At 33.7% G+C, this 20,046-nt stretch overlaps 2 protein-coding genes and 1 long non-coding RNA gene across 3 annotated transcripts in view; 2 read left to right on the forward strand and 1 right to left on the reverse strand.

Annotated features, from left to right (window-relative positions):
* Nucleotides 1-868: 868 nt before the first annotated feature.
* LOC128217202 (protein lifeguard 4-like) lies at nt 869-7,443 on the reverse strand. Its single transcript, XM_052924171.1, has 8 exons — nt 7,327-7,443; nt 6,335-6,437; nt 5,881-5,989; nt 4,277-4,382; nt 4,056-4,089; nt 3,581-3,698; nt 3,153-3,198; nt 869-2,889 (listed from the first exon to the last, which is right to left on the reverse strand). Exons 2-8 carry the CDS (start codon nt 6,429-6,431, stop codon nt 2,686-2,688), a joined length of 714 nt encoding a protein of 237 aa, XP_052780131.1. The 5' UTR covers nt 6,432-6,437; nt 7,327-7,443; the 3' UTR covers nt 869-2,685.
* A 194-nt stretch (nt 7,444-7,637) lies between these two features.
* On the forward strand, nt 7,638-11,865 carry LOC128217209 (uncharacterized). The gene is made up of 3 exons (XR_008258203.1): nt 7,638-7,797; nt 9,320-9,448; nt 10,466-11,865. It is a non-coding gene; the product is annotated as an uncharacterized LOC128217209 (long non-coding RNA).
* A 788-nt stretch (nt 11,866-12,653) lies between these two features.
* The window catches only part of LOC128217192 (IQ motif and SEC7 domain-containing protein 2-like), a 99,588-nt gene continuing 92,195 nt past the window's right edge, over nt 12,654-20,046 (forward strand). Inside the window, exon 1 of the mRNA XM_052924152.1 lies at nt 12,654-13,171. Coding sequence (XP_052780112.1) covers nt 12,963-13,171 — 209 coding nt within the window. The 5' untranslated portion in view covers nt 12,654-12,962. The remainder of the gene's footprint in view (nt 13,172-20,046) is intronic.

The raw sequence follows: 20,046 nt of genomic DNA on the forward strand, positions 1-20,046 counted from the left end.
CCCCAATATCGAACTTGACCTGTATCTTCTGATGTTACACCTGTGTACCAAAAATTGTTCAAATCTGTCTAGCCTTTCAATAGTTATTGTCCGGAAACCGTTTTTCTATTTTTAGTAACAGCGACCTTGACCTTGGCCCCACCAGCCCCAATATCGAACTTGACCTGTATCTTCTGATGTTACACCTGTGTACCAAAAAATTTTCAAATCTGTCTAGCCTTTCATGAGTTATCGTCCGGAAACCATGATAAACGACAGACCGACCGACCGACCGACAAGCTCACTCCTATATACCCCCTCAAACTTTGTTTGTGGGGGTATAATGATGTAAGTGCTGAAATCCAGGAAAGATGGAACCTGCTTAGTGTAAAAGTACTTGGCTGTAATATGGGCTTTGCACAGTTTTATTTTAAAGAACATCCATTAGTTGGGGTGCGGAGCGGCCACCTCTGTTGCTTTTCTTTGACCTTTTAGTCATGAGGCTGGGAAGTACATTTTGCATGCAGTCTCCATATGGTAAGCATCAAGTTATTATAAATCCTTTATTCATTGAAAGTTTTGGAGAAAAGTGGGGAGGATGCATAGACACAAAGCAATAGTTTTGGAGCAGACACAAAATGGGTAGATTGGATAGACTCGGGACAAAAAAGACATAAAATTTGGGAGGACGGATTGACACATACAAAGCGCTGATTATGGAGAAGACTTAAAATTAGGATGGATAGACAATCTGTTGATTATGCAGTGAACAGAAAATGAAGAGGAAGAATGATCGACAAAACATGCTAGTTATGGAGCAGACACACAGACTAACAGCAAACTTATATGCTCAGCCTTTGTGGAACATAAAAACATGACAACAAGAAAACTGATTTATATACAATTTATTTTATCAAGTCACCAATGATAAAGCAACAGGATTCATGTCCAACCAAAATATGACCAACAATATTAAATACATAAAATGATGAAAAACTATAAACAACAAAAACAAAACAGGAAATATTCATCACAGAATCCCAGTATGAAGAACTACTTGAGGGTTTTCATTTGTATTTAAATTTTAAGTCTGTATAGTAGAAAGAGGCATTTATATTTCCCTCCCTTAAATCTCGAATACATTCGTATAAACAATAGATGAAAAACTAACACTGATCAACTGATAGATACAACAATAACAGTTGGGTTTTATATTAACAATACTTAAGTATTTTTTTATATATTTAGTTTTTTCAGTCCACACTAGATAAAAAATTAATTTGATTATCCAGACAGGAATTATTGATGCAGTAAACAGACCCTACAACATCATACAAACAGTGGCAAGCCAGCGCCACTCACTACAAATGCTAAAAAGTAAATGTTGAAATTAAATCACTTAAACAAGATTGTCTACAAGATGATTTCCCCTTAGTTGTATAAATGTAATAAATTTAACCCATGAAACAACTATTATTTACAATGATCGAAAAATTAACATGAAAAAAAGTTTTTAACAGATCACCATATTAAGATAAACTTCTTATCAATCAAAATCCCAAACAGCATTTTATAGCAGAACACAATCCCCATCAAGAACAAGTATAATGACAGTGTAAGATGTTGTATTAATGAGTAAACATAGACTTGCATCATGAATTATGAAAGTAAACGCAAGAACAGCCATGCGAACCTGAAAATAAACATAGAATCAATTTGGTATGGCATTTTCTAATTAAAGCATGGAACCCAGATAAATGTTTGGTAAAAAGCTTCTCTAATGTAAATAATGAAAGCATGGAGAAATACTCCAGTACTGCAGGGCTTCCATTAAGAATTTGAAACTGGAAGTATGAACTTCCTGTCAACCACTTTTGGAAGTTTTACACTGAAATATGGAATTTTAAAGCCTCCAAAATACAATATCTTTTGCAGCTATTTTTCAACAAATATATTTAAAATCAAATAATTTGCACTTTAACTTTTATTATTATAATTAATTTTACTTAAAAACACTTTAAACTGATTGAATTAGGACTATAAAAGTAATATTGACAAAAGGTTTTGATATTTTGAACTTCCCAGCTTTAGAAGTTTTCTTCAAAATTATGGAAGTTTTTGTACTTCCAAGGAATCAATTTTGGAAGTTTTAACCCATTTCTAGGGAGTAATATACTTCCAAACTTCCTTTAACGGAAGCCCTGCAGTACTCCTGTACCATTACCATTTCATTTCACCGACACTTTACCGTATATGTTCTTGCAATACAACTTATGAGCAAATTAATGAGCTTTATCCAAATATTTAATAGCATAGATTTCTGATTACAATATTAACTGAATTCACATTTAATTAGAGATTTCTTTATCAATGTGGTATAATAAATACTTCTTGAACAATTATTAACCACTGTGATATTAACAACATAAGTTTCTAATGAGAATGAACATTAACCAATAAATAAAACTGTTACTTGCAAAAACATCACTTTTGATTCTCAAAGCTGAAAGTAAGAAAACCTTTTTTATGACAACTTTAAGCTATTAAAAGTATAAAAATAAACAATAATTTTAAGTCTTCATTCATCATTAAAATGAACCAATTCTTGAAACCAAACAGTTTGACAGGGACAAAGTTAATATCAAAGCCATGAAAACGTTTCATAGGATCAGTTACTCAGTCCCAGGAATCACAAACACCAGTGGATCAGTTTCTCCGCTCCCCGAGCAAACGCAGGATATGAAGGAAGAGGTTGAGAATATCGAGGTACAGATTGATGGCAGCCAGAATGTATTCCTCTGCAGAAAGTTTGTGCATCATCATGTGTGTGTCGAAGATTATAAACAGCGAGAACAGGCATGCTCCGCCAATGGAGATCAATTTGTCGACCATCTCACTTGGGAAGAAAATCTGAAAATACAGAATATGGCTTGTTTATTTACAACTATAAAAATACTTTTACTTATTGTAAGTATCAAACTACCCTATAGATGAGATTAGTTAAACCTTGAACATAAAAGTTGTGAAACAACTAGCTACTGTTTTCTCTGTATTCCAATGATTGTACTTGAATAAATAACACGTAACGAAAAATAAGATTTGGTTATTAATAGAAACTGTTATATATGTAGATCATTCCATTATTTTGATACTTCACGATTTGTAACACTTACCTGTAAGAACATGGCCAAGATCAGGACCCACAAGCAGGCAAACAGTCTGAAACAAAAGTCATCACTTTTAGTTCATGTGGTTGCATATCGACATGTTCTTTTAAAAATATTTTTACAATGATTATGTAAAAAGACATTTTGGAGTTCATTTTCTCATGAAACAAAGGTCTAGAATTGTTTCTACTATTTTTTAACTACATTGAACCTTATCCCATCATTGTGTATGGGCCTGAGGACTATGTACAATAAACTTTGAACTTAGAACTTGATAACTGTAGTGTTCACAGCAGTGTCTTGCGTTTATCCCTAGTCTGAGAATTACTGCCAAGATGACACATCCTCTCCTGTCTCAGGTTTTCTGTAGTTTGTACACTGTAAGGGCAGCTGTTACACAAAGAGTGAGAATTACTGATAACATGATAACCTACCCTGCCCCCCAGGAGCTGAAGTCTCGGGTGCTCTGTAGTGTGTAGACTGTTAAGGCAGCTGTTACCCCAAGTGTTAGGATTACAGCTTCAAGAACCACCAGTTTGTCATACATCGTCACTGAAAACATAAGGTAAAAAACATTTAAATATATAACTTAATTCCAACTTTAAATGGCTTTAGAGCAATAACCTATGTACAAAGGTTTTTTTAGCCCAATGCCCTTAATATAGATTCATTCTACTTAAATAATTATTAGTCGCTACATTAAATGCCACTTAGCAGTTGATGGAAATCTCTTTACAGCCTGGTTGATGGGTAAACCCTTATAATTACAGGTGAGGAGAGGTCACCAGACACAAGAAGTTCAACTGGGTTTTCTGTGGCGACAAGCCAAACTCATTAATTAGCTTTAATATATCAACTACATGCATCAATAATTATAAGATGTTGAAATACTAGGGAAGAAAAACTTACCAACAACCCCAATAGTGTATGCTTCCATTAATGTCTGAAAATATGAAGGGATTTTATAAGTATTGATCTGTTTTACATGTACTACCGGTAGTATTACATGATTGATTGATTGATATATATATATATTATGATAACAATCTGTGTATGTATATGACCATTCAGAATATTTTACTTATACTATCATCATGTTTGGTTTTTGTCATAAAATATATGTGTCTTACAAATGCAGCCAGCAGGATATAGTTTGTAGGTGTCTCCTGACGTTTTATCATCAACGGTAACAGCGTGGCCAGGGTCCCAATAAAGGCAACCAGCATCATCCAGTTGCTTTAAGGATAAAACAATCATTGTAATGCAATAATTGGCATACAATCCCAATTGTTACAATAGATCAATAATTCAATCCAATATAAATAACATGCACTTTAAGTCTCTATTAGTTTCAACATATTCATTTCAAACTGGAAGTGAAACAAGTTACTACAGCTTTATGCTAATAATCACTCAAGAGTGTTGTGCATTACATACCATCAGCGCAGGGTACATGTACATAGAGGAACTTTTGAGGACAAAACATTACTGGTAATTTAAAACTCTACAATATTAAAGGATTTTTAAAATGAAAACTGATCAACAGCTTTTTTTTAAGTACATGATGTCTTAATCTCATTGTAGATGAACATTTTTTCATACAAAATGTGGACTAAAGATTCTGTTTAGTAAACTTACAATGAAAAAATCAGATGAAGGGGTTAGTTTAAACATATTTTATTCAGTTCGTATATACAAAAATAACAGTACAGCAATAGTATGATGAAATGGATCGGAAAACAAGCAATGTAATTGCTTATACTAATTCCTTTCCATGTAGCAGTGTACAGTTACGAATTGCATAGAAAAGTCAGTGTATGATGTGAAGTGAACAGTCTGACGAAATATATTAGTTTTATAACTGTTCAAACTAGTATTTACATTTAATTTGAATGTTTTGGAATAATAAGATAACTATTAAAAAGACAAACAAACAAAAAGAAAAAAAACGCAAAAATATTCTGTCACACACACTGTCCCGATGAAAAGCGATCGATACACCAATGGGGTCGACTGTTAGGCATCAAAACGCTTTGATGCTGTAATGAATCTCTGGACTTTTAAAAACAAACTTGAATTGGCATCAAGGGTAAGGCGATCATTACCGAAAAGAAAATTTTCTACAGTAGCAGCACAAGGTAAATCATGGATAAAACGGTTACGCATTAATTGATATCTAGGACACTGAGTGAGATAATGTGACACAGTTTCAACGGCACCACAAGCACAAAGGGGAGAAGGAATAATATTTCTTCTGTGAAGGTCATAATTTAATGAGCTACATCCTAATCGCAGACGAGCATGATTAACTTGATGTTGTCTGTTTCCTACAATATACAAGAGTTGTGATTTCTTTGGTTTCGTGTTAAGTTGTGATTTAAACTCGCTGAGAGTAGGTGCATGTCTGATATCTTCAGGAAGTGAGTTCCACTGGCGAATAGTCAGGGGTAGAAATGAAGTAGCATAGGCTTGAGTTTTACAAGGGATGACTGGAACTTCTGAGCGATTTCGTAGGGCATATGGCTGAGCTCTCGGCTGAGGAATTAGATTTGTAAGATACTCTGGAGAAAGACCATTTTTCATTTTAAAGAACAGAACGTCAGTTATAAGCCGCTCAATACTACAAAGTTTGGTAGCACCGGTTACAATTCTAGCCGCATGAAGGGGTTAACGACAAAGTGAAAAAGAAGAGTATAGAAGGTATAACAATTTGAACACAAATTCTGGTACATACTTTGTCTGGACAAAGGTCTTGATCCCATCGTGCATCATGAAAATGAACCCAACCAGGGCTGTAAGCAGCAGCTGGGAGGTAAGAATGCCATACACCTTCCGTAGAAACCCTGTAGTACATTTATTTACACATCCATTTCAATTCCAATAATTGTAATTAAATCTGCATATTCTAGTAAGTATAATCATGATTTACTCTAAAAGATTAATAATTTCTGATATCTATGAGTAAACTGAGTAGTGACAGAATTTCAAAGGATAAAATTGATCAAGTTTTGTCTAAACAAATATATTGATGATGTACAAATCACAGAAAAGTAGACCTTCAATGGAAAATAAATAACATTGCCTGGGCACTGGTTAACTTTCTCTAGAAATTCAGATAAGGCATCGATACGCATTGATGACATTTAAAGTACATGTATTCATGAATCACTAAAAAGTATATTTCTTACCAAGTCTAATTGTGACATGGGCTGACGCGACATTGCTGCCATACATGAAATCATCCACAATGGAAGGTTCTTTGCTACTACTTGCAGCAGTTGACATATTGCTCTGGAAAAAAAATAACCAGAATCAAACTCAATGAGAAATAGTTTAATGATAAGTTAAAAAAAACAACAAAAAACGTGCCAAAATTGATAAAAAAGATAAATAGAACATTATGTAACACATATGCTTTTGAAAGTCTTCATAAATTTTATTGATCAACAGACAGGTACAATAAACCACCTTTTTTCTAATTATTCCATCAATAATTGGCTATTCTTTATTGTTAAGTTGACTATATGCAAAGCTTTATGTTATAAAAAAAACAGAGAACTAAAAACTTCCTTGGCAAAAGAAAACCAAGTATAGGGATCAAACCCATGACTTGGACACTAATGAGAAACATTTTTTGTCCAACGTTTTTTTCTATTTGTAGTATCCTACTAGACTACTAGTTCATATAAACAGCCGCTTCAGGGTCTTTGACGATTTTTTATTTGGCGACTATTTGGCAGGTGCCTTATCTTTCCGCTCAATATACTTAGTGCTGGGATCTGTCATTCTTGGCTAGGAAAACAACAAGTGGGATATGGATGGGTAGAGTCGCCAACACAAAAATCATCAAAGACTCTGAAGCGGCTGTTTACTGTATTACATGGACTAAGGTCACCCATAAACCTGATAGTAGGTTTTCCGATACCCAAATCATTGTTTCATATCAAAGTTAATAACATCGATATGCCCAAATTGACGCAAAATGATATATCATGTCCCCCAAATTTAAGCAGGGCCCTTTTCACGAAATAGTTAGAAAAAACCTTCAATACAGTTAGTTATAAAAAAAGAACCATAGTCATGATGAAATCATGTCTCATTTTGACATACTGTATCATAACATTCTCTTAGGCCCAGGTGATTAATTTAACAATCATTGTTATTTCTTATCAGTACTCACATTTCTTCGCTACTCAGCTTATAGAAAACACTTGTAAATGCTTTGAAATCTAAGAAATACGTGCCACTAAACAAAAAAACAGAAAACACAACAGGAAGTGCCTAAGAACACATTGCCTATCATACACTTCATAAAAGTAGTTCTACTTAAATAAAAGAAAAATATTTTTCTCATACATATAATTAATAATTTAAATAGAGTGGTATGGTTAGAAAAATTTAATATTTCCTGCAACTAAATACAACTGAAAAGGTGATTTAAGTGATTTAATACCAAAAGTGCGAAAAAGTAGTTCTCGAAGGCGGTGTTAGTGAAAATTATTCTTGGTACGATCAATACGGAAGTAGCCTACATAAACATTTCGCAATTACTTGTACCAAAACAAAGGAATTCCTTTTAATTTGTATTCATATTCCTCCTAAAAACAGTATCAACCGAGAAGAAAAACAATGGTCTGACTGATAATTAATGGTGGGTCTCAGATCTCTTTACGTTGACATTTATATTTGTGTTAACTAACATTACTGTATAATTCGGATGCATCATTGTCGGATAAAGATTTGTTATGTAACTTGATGTTGGATAGTTTGTAAAGAAGTAGGACTCTTTAACTCCCATACTTTAAACCCCTTTTTCATTTAGGAAATCGAAGACTTTTCAACCTTTTTGCTATTTCAACTCTAACAAGACTTCAACCCCTTCTAAACTGAAAAAAAATAAACCTAAAGACTTCCATAAAGTGATTAAAGTCTTGTTCCCAATGTTTGCTATTTCATTATTGTGACACCTGTGAGCTAGGTAGTTTCCATCCTGACTTTAATCTAGAAAATCACCTTAGGTGTATTTGGTTATAGTCTGGAAGCTCACCTGTGCTTGAATTTAGGTTAGTCTAAAATAATAGACGTGTTATACGGGATTCTTCCAATCCCTAACGTCTAAACGGGAATGTGCAAAAAATGGGGGTGTTTTAAAAATATTGAAATTGTTTTAAGTGAAGTATTTTATGGTTGAAATTGATCATAAAGAGTTATATTCATATTTTAACATGTACGTGAAATGTTATTTTGCACTAAACAAGCATTTAATGCATTAAAACAAGTTGTTTACATTCCAATAAAACGAAAGTTGACTGACACAGACAACAATTATGCGAAGGGGAACAACTCGATACAATCGTAATAACTCAGCCTCCTCCCACAAAGCTTCGAGATAGACCTAGTTATACAATCGTAACAACTCGGTCATGGCTGAAGTGTTCCGAGCGATTTAAAACTGTGCCCAAAAGCCTTGCAGGTGCCCTTCATGTATATATCGTTATGTTTTGACAGAATGAAATGAAGAAAAGCCGTCAAACTCATTATTATAAGTTGGATATTTATTTTTTGTGTACGGAACTAATATAAAATAACATTATATGGTAATATTTCTTGTTTTTATTATATTTTATAGACGCAATATGCTTTAACCCGGAATCCTGGTCGGAACAACTACCCGCTTTTGATACTAAACAATTTGTACGTGAAGGATTTGCCATATCAAAAATCTAAAAAAAATCCGTCAACGTACAATTATTTGGACTAGAATTTAGGTCACCTGTAAAATAAACATCACCAAGGCTACCAATATCATGTGAATTTCTTTACTTGTTTTGTGGATAAATTTTTGTTTTTTTTAAAATCATACATTTTTATTAAAAAAAATAAAAATTGCCAAATGTTTTTTTTATAGGAGCTAAAATTTCTTCAATATATCTTTTTTTTTAATGGGTAGAAAAGTCTTCAATTTCAGGTTTGAAAAGTCCAACCAGGTAGGGGTGAAAGTGAATTTAAACAATTGAAGAGTCTTCTTACTGATAAAGGATTGAAATGTCTTGAGGTTGAAAACTTTGACTGCCATATGTAACACAGTTACCATTATTGTTGGATTTTGTAAAGATTTTATTGAAGCTATATGTTAAAATAGAACTACAAATTTTAAAATAAATACATTTCAGCCTGTGGCTACGTCTCGGATAAGATCCGACGATGCTGCTCAGGCAAAGCTGATGATGCAGAGGTGAAAGGGATCAAGGAGAGAAAGTGTGTGTTGGCTGATGGCAAGACTTCACACTATGATCACCAAGGTGGGTATGCCTTACTGAAAAAAGTGAAATTACAATTAATTTAGCCCAAAGGCAGATGCAGTCAAACTGTTTATAGGGCTAGTAGTTAATTTTGAACACTGTATGATTTATTTAAAGTTAAGGTTGTACATTGCTTTAGGTTTTTATTATTGTTTGCCAAAAAAACAAAATTGGCAAATGCTCTGTTTCCATGGGGATCATGGTAACTATAATAGTACTGAAGTAACTGGACTATAGCTCTGCTAGGAGCTTCTCAACAGATCATTACTTCTTCATTAGAATGCATCCAAAAGCAACCATCTTATCAAAAAATATAATTAAAAAAAATTAAACAATATTTCTATTTAAAGAAGAAATAATGTATATTTTGAAAACGGTAGTTTGATTGGTCAATTTGGACAAAGTTTATTTAATTTCATCCTCGGCACCCCAGCGTATCATTATCTATACGGTATATATATATGATACCCTGGGCAAATCAGCTGTAAAAATCTTGTACTCATGAATTATTAATAAGGTGAAATCCAGCTGCTTGATTGGTCGCATGAGGCACACCTCATGCAGTGCGGAAATGGTCGAGAAGTTAGAGATGTAATCTTGGTTCGAAATAATCCAATGAGATCTCGGCTTACAAATTGTTTTAGAAAGAATATGCCTATAGCACTACAAAAAGGAGATTGTTTCCTTTTTTATTTATATTGGTTATTTCATTGGTCTGAATATACTTCTGAATATTTAAGATTGACGAAGTTTCCCTGGCCAATAATCAATTTGTGACGTGGACTTACTATTAAGCAAAAATACTTCATCTTACAATATTTTGTCATACACTATGCCCTGTGAAAATAGGTTCAACTTGTTGTTTAACCGTAATAGAATTTAGATTATTTTATTGTAATGCATTACTTCGTTAAAAAGATATAAGATCAAAATACATGCATTGAATAGAATAGAATCCAATCTCAACGTAAAAAGATGTAGCGTATGACAATATAAGCTTGTCTTTTCTTTTTTCAGGTCCTGTTATCTCTGCTGGTCACGAGAAAGCACCAATTCCAAATGGAGATCCCCCACCATATCAATAGACTGACATTGATTTCATCACAATAAAATCTGTTTTATCCAAGTGGCCTCTTATAAATTCAATTTGACCTTGACATTTAAATTCATTTTCATTATGAAGAGACAAAAGACATTTTATCTACTAAAAGGATATGTTGCGATTATTTTCTTCAGAGCATTTTAAGTAGTTGTTTTGCATTTTTTTTAACTTCATTATAAAATATTGAGCCAAACTTATGTAGCTGTTTTCCTATATATATATATATATATATATATATCATATTTCCAATTTTGAGGAATGAGCCAACGTCACAGGGCCTAAATACAGAAAATGCTTTTTCAAATCTTAATTATTTGTCAACATTTTGATATATCATTTATCTGTTATTTGTAAATGAAGAAACTCTGTATCTCAAACAGTTGTTACATTTTGTGAAATGAATTTTTATGGACAATTATCATCTACACACCACTAATCATATACACCATTTTTAAGAAACTTGATTTTATCATCTTGAACTACTCGACATTGAATAGGCATGTTTTTTCATTAGTTCTTTTCTATTGTCTTTAGTATGATTAGTAAGTTTTCCCCATGTTGTGTTGTTTTTAACGAAACATCCTGTCAATTTGGTTACTGCTTAGCTAAAGGCAAATATCCCAGAGTGATTTTTCTTTTTTATCTAATAAAAACACAGTTTTTTCCAATGTTAGGTGCATTAGTTCCTTGACCATAATTGCTGCATACTTTGTGAGGCCCTGATTAGAACTTTTTGCAGATTAACATATTTGAAAAATAATTATTGGCAAGATGCTGTGCCAATTAATTAAAGTATATCTGGATAGTGGTTCAAATATTGACTTAATATTGTATCATTGGTGGGTGAAATATAGCTGAGCCATGAGACTGTCTTAGTTCCTTGTAGCAACAGGGATATTTGGCTTTAACTTTTAAGTACTGTTCTGCCTTTTTGATATGACAATATAATAACTGATGAAGAAGCATCCAGGATTGTGAAATAATTTTATGTGTATCATTGAAAAACAATCCTTTATTTAACGCATTTTTATTCTAAGTACCATCATGTCCTTAAATATGACATTACATGTAGTTCTGAAATCATGAGGATTATTTGTATTTATATATGCAACACTCTTGACAGAATACCTCTTTGAAATACATCGACCATCTTTTTAGGGGTTGGTATTCCAATAGTCATCTTAATACTGTGATAGGCCTTTGAAAGTTTCATCCTAATAGTTATAGTATTACATTAAGATAAAAATAAATGAATTCCTTATAATTTTAAGGATTAGGGTACAATTGTATATTGAAATTTTCTTGTTAGCCAATATTGGAAAAAAAAAAGAAGAATATATATATTTTTATACATACATTTAATTAAGCAATGTTCTTAGAACTAAGTCAATGAATATTTTAGATTTATATTGAATACCACCCCAGATCATTCATTTACACATTCCTTTTTGCTCGTGTCCCAAATATTATGAGTATTTTGTTGTATTGGCCTGCTGAAATGGTTGTTAGTTGCCATGGTTTTACTTTGAGCTGTTTCAGCTGCCTCTCACTTGAATGGTTTATGATGTATGTATTCTGAAATGGTTTTATAACCCTTGAATACATGTTGATGATTCCCATTTGAAGTGACTGGATGCCTTTTGGTTGTGATATTTATCTATTTTATGTGTGATTATAAATGTAGTTTTATCATGTATTGAATTGTAAAAAGACTTGATAGAAAAATATTGTCATCATTCAATTATATGAACAATAAATCAAAAAAGTTTAACCCTGATATAGGCTGACTAACTAATTGAATAAGAATCTGTTAGGAAATGATAATATGTTTGTTATATCGTTATTAAAATACTCAGGACTAGAATTAAAATGTTTAACCAGAAAAAATATGATTTATTTTTCTTTATTCTAAAAACACGGTCAATGGGAGACTACTCTTAATTCTATAGATGTCCGTCATTTTCTAGTTGCTTCCCTTAGACCATTAATCTACCTTACCTGTACCTCGGCCAATGGCAGGTGGGATTTTCCAACGCAATCTATACCTGTAAAAAATGACGTCATTGTCACTTCCGCGTGATACCCTCGTTTGAAGTTTTGTCAACAAATTGACACTGAGTGCACTAATTGAGTCTCGTCTGGCACCAATTAATGACTTATTGTAGACTAGACGCAGAATTCCAATTGTTGATCGGAATAACCCAAAATGAGGTCGTATCGATTTTGTGTTCCTTGAATGAAGACAAATTCTAGAGCGGAGTATGCGAGTTAAAGAAATTTTGTTGCATTTGTTGATTTTAAGCAATATGGCGGATACTATGTAGTTAATAGTTGTAAATATAAATTGGAGTGGATTTGAAGTGTTGTTAAATAGTGGAGATTTGAACGTTGGAACCCTTTATACCGTTGAAAATGGAAACAAAGGAAATGGGGCCCCCTAAATCTGGGAGCAAGCCCCCAAAAGAATTAAGTATCAGTAATTTGTGGGATTTAATCAAAGAAAGGGATGGTTTGATTTTAATGCAGTCCCAAAAAATAGAAACACTGGAACAGACAGTCAGAAAACTGCAAAGCGATAATGCTGAGCTGCAGAAGACCTTGTTGACCAAGGACAATGAAAGGTAAAAACATAATGTAGTTGCCTCGTCAACATGTTTATAGACATGCAGTAACATTCTTGTAATGATACTGTACAATTGCTTGCTTTGTTGATTCAAATTAGTTTGAAAGGACAATGTCTTGCTTTGAATCAATCCAATGTATGTATAGGGTGTTGTTTTTTTAACAGACATTTGAGTTGTCATGTTTGAACACCTAAAATAGAATTGACATTTTATGTTATAAGACCGTTGAAATGTCTGAAGTTTAAATGTTTTCCATATACATACTGTAACGTACATTTAGATCAGCCGGCCAGTCTTGCAGAAAGGGGAGGGGGGATTTCTGTCTGTATCTTGGTATCATATTAAATGATGGTTGTTTGTTAAAGAAGCTTTGTCTTTAAGGCAAACAAATTGCATGTTGACGTTTAAAAAAATGTTGTTTCTGTCCATCCACACCTTATTTGATCAAATTACCTGTTTATTTACCCAGTTTGTGTTTATATATGTGGTAACAGAGATGATGTACCTGGTTCAAGTCTTAATAATGTCCCAGTCAATTGTAACCATGCCCCCCCCCCCCCCCCCTTTTGAGTTTATCTCTGCAGGGCGGGTATTTTACTTGGGATTGGCTGGACTCTAATTCAAATTCGCTGTTATTCCCCGGACCTGGGGGCCCTGGTTACAATTGACTGGTGCATTAATAGTCCAAGCTTTTTAATTCTTCCAGAGTCCTTTTCACAAACTGAATTGATACTCATGTATTTCTTTAGAGAGGACATAATCATCAAAACTAAGCTATAAACAATTATATTTTTGGAACATCAAGCTTATAGTTTTAAATAATTATTACAAAAGTTTCTTGAAATGGTTTTCATATTTAATACTGAATTTACTATAAATACACTAAGGAAATATGTTGGGCATGTAAACTAATATCATTTTCGTTAAATAAACATGAACTCATCAAGATATTTATATAATCTATAGAAATCAGAAATAAAAATTTTCATACCAACATGACTGTATTTAATTTAATCATGATTGTCTGTTTAGTGAATAATTTCTCTGAAGTTCTGTTAATTTTCACACTTGTCTTGTCATTTTTGCTTTTAGAAATTGAAATTTGACCCAATGTAACTGTATTATGTTCCCTTTGTTTTATGTACCGTAAAATTCATGTTTTGCACATTGTAAGATTATCCATTAAATATCATTAGTTTGTACTTGTTCAAGTTATTAGGTGTAACTTGTTTTATAAGTGAATGTCAGAATTACCATGGTTTAAAAAGTATGTTTGACATGTTAAATAAAATAAAATATTATTTAAGTACACTGAACAGATTTCTAATGATTAACTGAGTACAAATGAAAAGGCATTTTGTGGGCCTGTTTTGTGGCATTCAGGCGCGGATCCAGGGTTTAACATACAAGGAGCATAAGCTTTTGACTTTGTGCCCTCCCTCCAAACAGAAATACTTTTGGTTCAATTGTCGGCAGGGGAGTTTGGGGGTATTCTCACAAGAAAACATTGACAATTCATTTCTCTCCCCCTCTTCCCGCCCTTCCTGGAATGGCTATCAAAAAGTATATAGTATCCTAACCTAACAGCCAAAAATTATCCCGCTTTGGGTCACAGAGGTTATGTATTATTTTATTCATATCAAAATTCTTGATAAAACCTCGTGTATGTATTTATATAGCATGAACTATGTTTTTTCTTGCTTTTCTAAAAGGCATAATAATGCAAAAGTTCCCCCATTAAATTGGCAGAAGCACCCTATTCCCTAGACATGAATGAAACCAAAAATGTACCGATATATCATTCCTATTGGAATGGTACTGTCTGTGTGTACAAAGAAAGCTTTTATGTTGTTCGCCAAAAGCGTTCATTTGTTTATACATTTGGACCATTAATCTTTTCCAATGATTACCGCTTTTATCAGATAATTGGGAAAATATTTATGCAAGTAATTACCAATTCACTAACCTCTAAAGTGATGTTTTTCCTTGCTGCCAATATGTACTCATGTTGTTGTTGGATGAGGACTGGTGATTATAATGTAGTGATTTCTGTTAAAGCTGCAACCATTTTAGGTGGTCTGTTTGTAAATTTAATCATTTAAGGCATTGGCATAGCCTGCATGTAACTCACAGTGTCCCATAACTAAAAATGTTCAAGATATTTACATAAACTTATTACTTAAGGTTATTGGTCAGAACATGAGGGTAGCATGTAAGACTCACTATTCTGAATGTAAGCATTGACAAGTTTTAAATCAGTTTGAACGTTAAATGTTTGTTTATATATTTGGTTTTGAATGTAATTAATTTTAAAGTAGGAAAAGCTCTGTCATGTAATATCCTTTCCTTATTTTGAACGCGCCATAAACAACTATTTTATAGTAGCCCCATTATGTGGGATTGTGCATATTTCCGTTTCAGCATGCATGCCCATGGCTTGCGAAATGTGAGGGTAGTAAAACCTCGAGAACCTTAAGATTTATTTTTCAACCACAACATTTGCCTTAAGATACAAGCCTGTATCAGTTCAATGAATTTTATATTTCAAAAAAATATAAACCACAGAATTTAATAACGTTGAAATCGAATGCAGGTGAGAGGTTACCTATACCAGTATAACCTCGGAGCATTTCTAGTTCCAAGGTGTTGATCTGGATTTATAATAGCAATGGAATCATCTAGGCTCATCCTCACATTATCTATTTAATGATATTTTTTCTGAGATAAAAGAAATCATGATATTATATTTCTTCTAAAATGAAGGTAATTTGGAGTGCTTACCTTTCTTTTCTGGCAAAATTCTACATTTGCCAGTACTCTCATGTCAGCTATTATGTCATAATATGTCATAATGTACCGAGTATGAACACCTATAAACATTATGACTATCTGTGATCTCAGATGAACTCATGATCAACAAGTTGTTTTTCCTACTCTTTCAAGCAGCTTGTTTAATTGGCCATAACGCGCATATGCATGTTCTTTGTTTTCTTAATTACTTGCATTGCAATTAAAATATGCAGGACCAGATCTATTTTGTTTTCTTAATTGCCTGGCGTCATACATGTATATTGACTAGCACGTGTTGTTTTCAAATTCAAATGAATGCTTTTTGTCCATAGCTAGCTCAGACCTTGTTTTGATTATTTCCTAATTAGCATTGTAGAAATAAGTACCTTGCAAGCAAGCTATATAACATTCATTCATTCATTTATTACAGGTCGGTTTTTGGTTGTTGTTTTTTTATCAGAGTCTGACTCTCGAATGAATCTTTTTTTATAACATGCATGTACGTGAAGAGCTTTTATATTTGCCTATTTTTGCCACAATATACACTGTCCCTGCTTAATAAAGCCAATACCCAATACAGTGCGCCCATTTTGTTCTTCCAATCTAGTTTGGTTTTGCAAAATTTACTCTTTTATCTACTGAAGAATAATTGCTAGCTAATAGCTTTTGCGATGTCCAGTATAAGATAGGAGTGTTTTCTTGACACGTATTTCTTGGAAGTGAGAAAGCCATCGCTCATTGTCTGTCCATGAGTAGTCTTTGTAATTTCCGGCAATTTGTCATTGGCTATTACATGCAAGTCAGAGACAGAGATTGCAGCAGAGGAACCAGGGGCCTCTGGAACGATCCCGATCCCTCTAATAAACTATAGTTAGGCATGACTGGACTGTATCATTGGGAAAAAATCTTGGAGCAAGTACTGTGGAAATGAATAATTTATATAGGAGAAAATATTTTATTTTCATCTTTTAAGTTCTTAGACATACACGTACAACGTCTGATTTTCAACATGTACTAAATTTAATATATTTGTACGGTGTCTAAGTTCTTTTTGGCCTCATAACTAAATAATATCCCTGGTTTGTATCCTGACTTGTATGTGGGTGTTTTGCCCCACTGGAGTGAAGAGGAGGCGGGGGAAAGGGGAAGCGGGGGCATTATAGACATCCTGGTGGTTCCTTTGGGTCTTAGCTTCTACCCAAACATTTATAGGTGCATTATTTAATACATGCATATTCACTATACGAGTCTGTTTAAATTCTGTTGAACTATTAACTAAATGTCTAACATTACAATAGTAAATACTAAGCGGTTATCTGATTTGTGATGGAGAAAGTCAATTAAACGTCAACAGTATCAATTGCCTTAGATTTAAATAATTAACATCCATCTGTCATCAGTTGTGTGCACCAGACATTTTATTGTTTTGCTGGCCCATGATTTAAAGCTACTCTTTCATTGCACTGTTTCCTTTAGACAATTAATTATTGCTTCCATATTAAATCATCCATACAGACACTAGGACACTTGTCAAACTCGCCTCTCTGTTCGCTTCTTCTTATTATTATTAGCAGGCTATACAAAACACATCAGATGGTGCGCTGAAGACAAAATGGTGGCTGATACTTACCTACCCTCTCTCAATTATGCATTTAAAGGACAAATATGGTAATTACTATAATGAAAACTGTTGTAACTTTGAAAGGTATGTATTTTATGCCAAAATCTTACTTACATCCTAAGAACTAGAAATTATAGGATGAGTTGTCCATTCCAACATCTGTACAAGAAGCCATTTTAATGCCCCAACAAAAAAGGGGGTGGGTGTATATAGATTTACCCTTGTCTGTCTGTGTGTCCATCCTCCATCAATATAATTATAAGTATTATGCGAAATTGTGACACTCAAAACTCCTGAACTATTTCACCTACCTTCAAGAAACCTTGGTTGAATGTTATTTAGGTGATGAAGTTGTGCGTCAGGCCCCAATTTCTCGAAACTTCTTAAGTCTCTTATAATAAGATTAAGCTAAACCCACTATTTTTGTCTTTCAATATTTTGCGTTTTACATATCGGGTACTCCTTTAAAAGTTTTAATACTTTAGATAAAAGTTATCGTATCGATTATCGCAATAAACCATTTTTTCATTAAAAAAATCACTATGACTATGTATTTTGGCTTAGTGAAATAAGCAGTGTAAGCCTTTTAAGCTCATGAAGTTTCGAGAAATTGGGGCCAGGGGTTTTGTCTCCTGCTGCACTCATTTAAAGAAGAGTTATGGTCCTTGAATTAGCAAAAGTTGGAATCTTGACTTGTGTTGCTCAAAACTCCAAAATTATATTACCTAAAGATATGCAACCTTATGGGAATGTTGATGGGGTGCTGAAGTTGTGTACCTTGGTCTAGTTTCCTGCTGCTTTTAGTTAATAAAGAGTTATGGTCCTTGAATTAGTAAAATTTAGCATTTTCTTGACTTGTGTTGCTCAAAACTCCAAAACTATATTACATAGAGTCATGAAAATTTAGGGGATTGTTAATGGGGTGATGAAGTTGAGAACCTGCACTTAGTAACGCCAGCGTTATAGCCTTTGAATTTGCAAAAAATAGCATTAAGAAAATTATCAGGACAACCAAATCCTTAGTGATTAAAAGTTTTTAGTTATTTTAATACCTCAATAGAAAATAAATGGTTTCTAAATTTAGAACTGAGTCCTCCTAACTGAAATTAAGACAAACACTTCTTATCTGATTGTTTAGTAATTATATACAATGATCACTCCACATGCAAAACTACAATAATGTATTATGAAACTGAAATTGACATAAAAATCCTTTTAGCAGAACAACAATAATTGTCCTACCAGGTGATAATAAATCAGAAGACATCACAGTTTTCCTATGCTGATACCGTAAATGTCCTATTAAACTTGCAGGGCGCGCGTCTTTTTGAGAACCCTGTGCACTATAAAGAATGAATTTACCCCATGCAGCAACTTTTTAAAATCTGCTTAATTCGAGTCAATAATATAAAAGACTGACCAGAATCCGCTGCACCGTGCGTGTATCATACACACTCTTGTGCGTAAATCAATAAAACAGTCCACCGAACACAGGGCTTCAATATATCAATACACAACTTTCGGCATAAATGACTTTTATCGCACCTATCATTGTAAGCATTTGGGTATGTTTTTTGTGTAAATGCATGACGTCAGCAGGTGCTCTAAAATGGCCACTGATGGAATGCTTTTCTTCAGAAAAATTACTTTTTTTTAGTTTAGTTATGTTAATCTTTGTTAATGGCGCAAAATTGGAAAATAGACCAAAGAAAAGACCCCACGCGCATCTATTATGCACCAGTCAATTGTAACCATTGCCCACCCAGGTCTGGGGAATAGCAGGGACTTTGACTTTCGGTCCAGCCAACCCCGGGTAAAATCCTTGCTCTGCGGGGCCAAACTGCTGGTAAAATCCCCGCGAAATGCCCCCTGCACCCCAGGGACCCTAGGTAAGGCCCATTCCCCGCTATATTTTGGGCGAAGACAAAACCACCGCATTCACCCGGCACTGCAGAGCCATCTAAAAGGTAAAAGCACGGCTCATTTACCTGGTTATCCCTGGTATACCCCCAAACCTTGGGGGGCTGTGGTTACAATTCACTGGTGCATTTGGGCATGCCTGTAAGAAAATTTACAGTAATTCTGTCACAAAATGGCTCCCTTAGAAAAAAAAATTTGTGTGAAGTCTGCATTTCCCCTTAGATTGGTCTCAGGTTGGATTCTCATACTCACAATGACATCAAATCTTCTAAACTGTAACAGAACATATATGACGAAGGAAAGTTATGATTTAAGTACAGACTTTTCAACTTTAAAGGAATAGTATTAGGTTGTTGGTTGTATGGTTGTACTGCAAAATGTAGAATTGTTTAAACCCCCATAACGGAGTCCTACAGTTTATCCATAAGGATAAGGCTGTCAAGTTTGGTTTTGCATTAAAAGAATATCGTCACATAATGGGATTACCCCATACTTTGCTGTTATACAATATAGATCTTAATCTCTTAACCTATTAGCCATG

This window comes from Mya arenaria, chromosome 14 (genome assembly GCF_026914265.1).
Source record: "Mya arenaria isolate MELC-2E11 chromosome 14, ASM2691426v1".
In the NCBI taxonomy this organism is placed as follows: Eukaryota; Metazoa; Mollusca; class Bivalvia; order Myida; family Myidae; genus Mya; species Mya arenaria.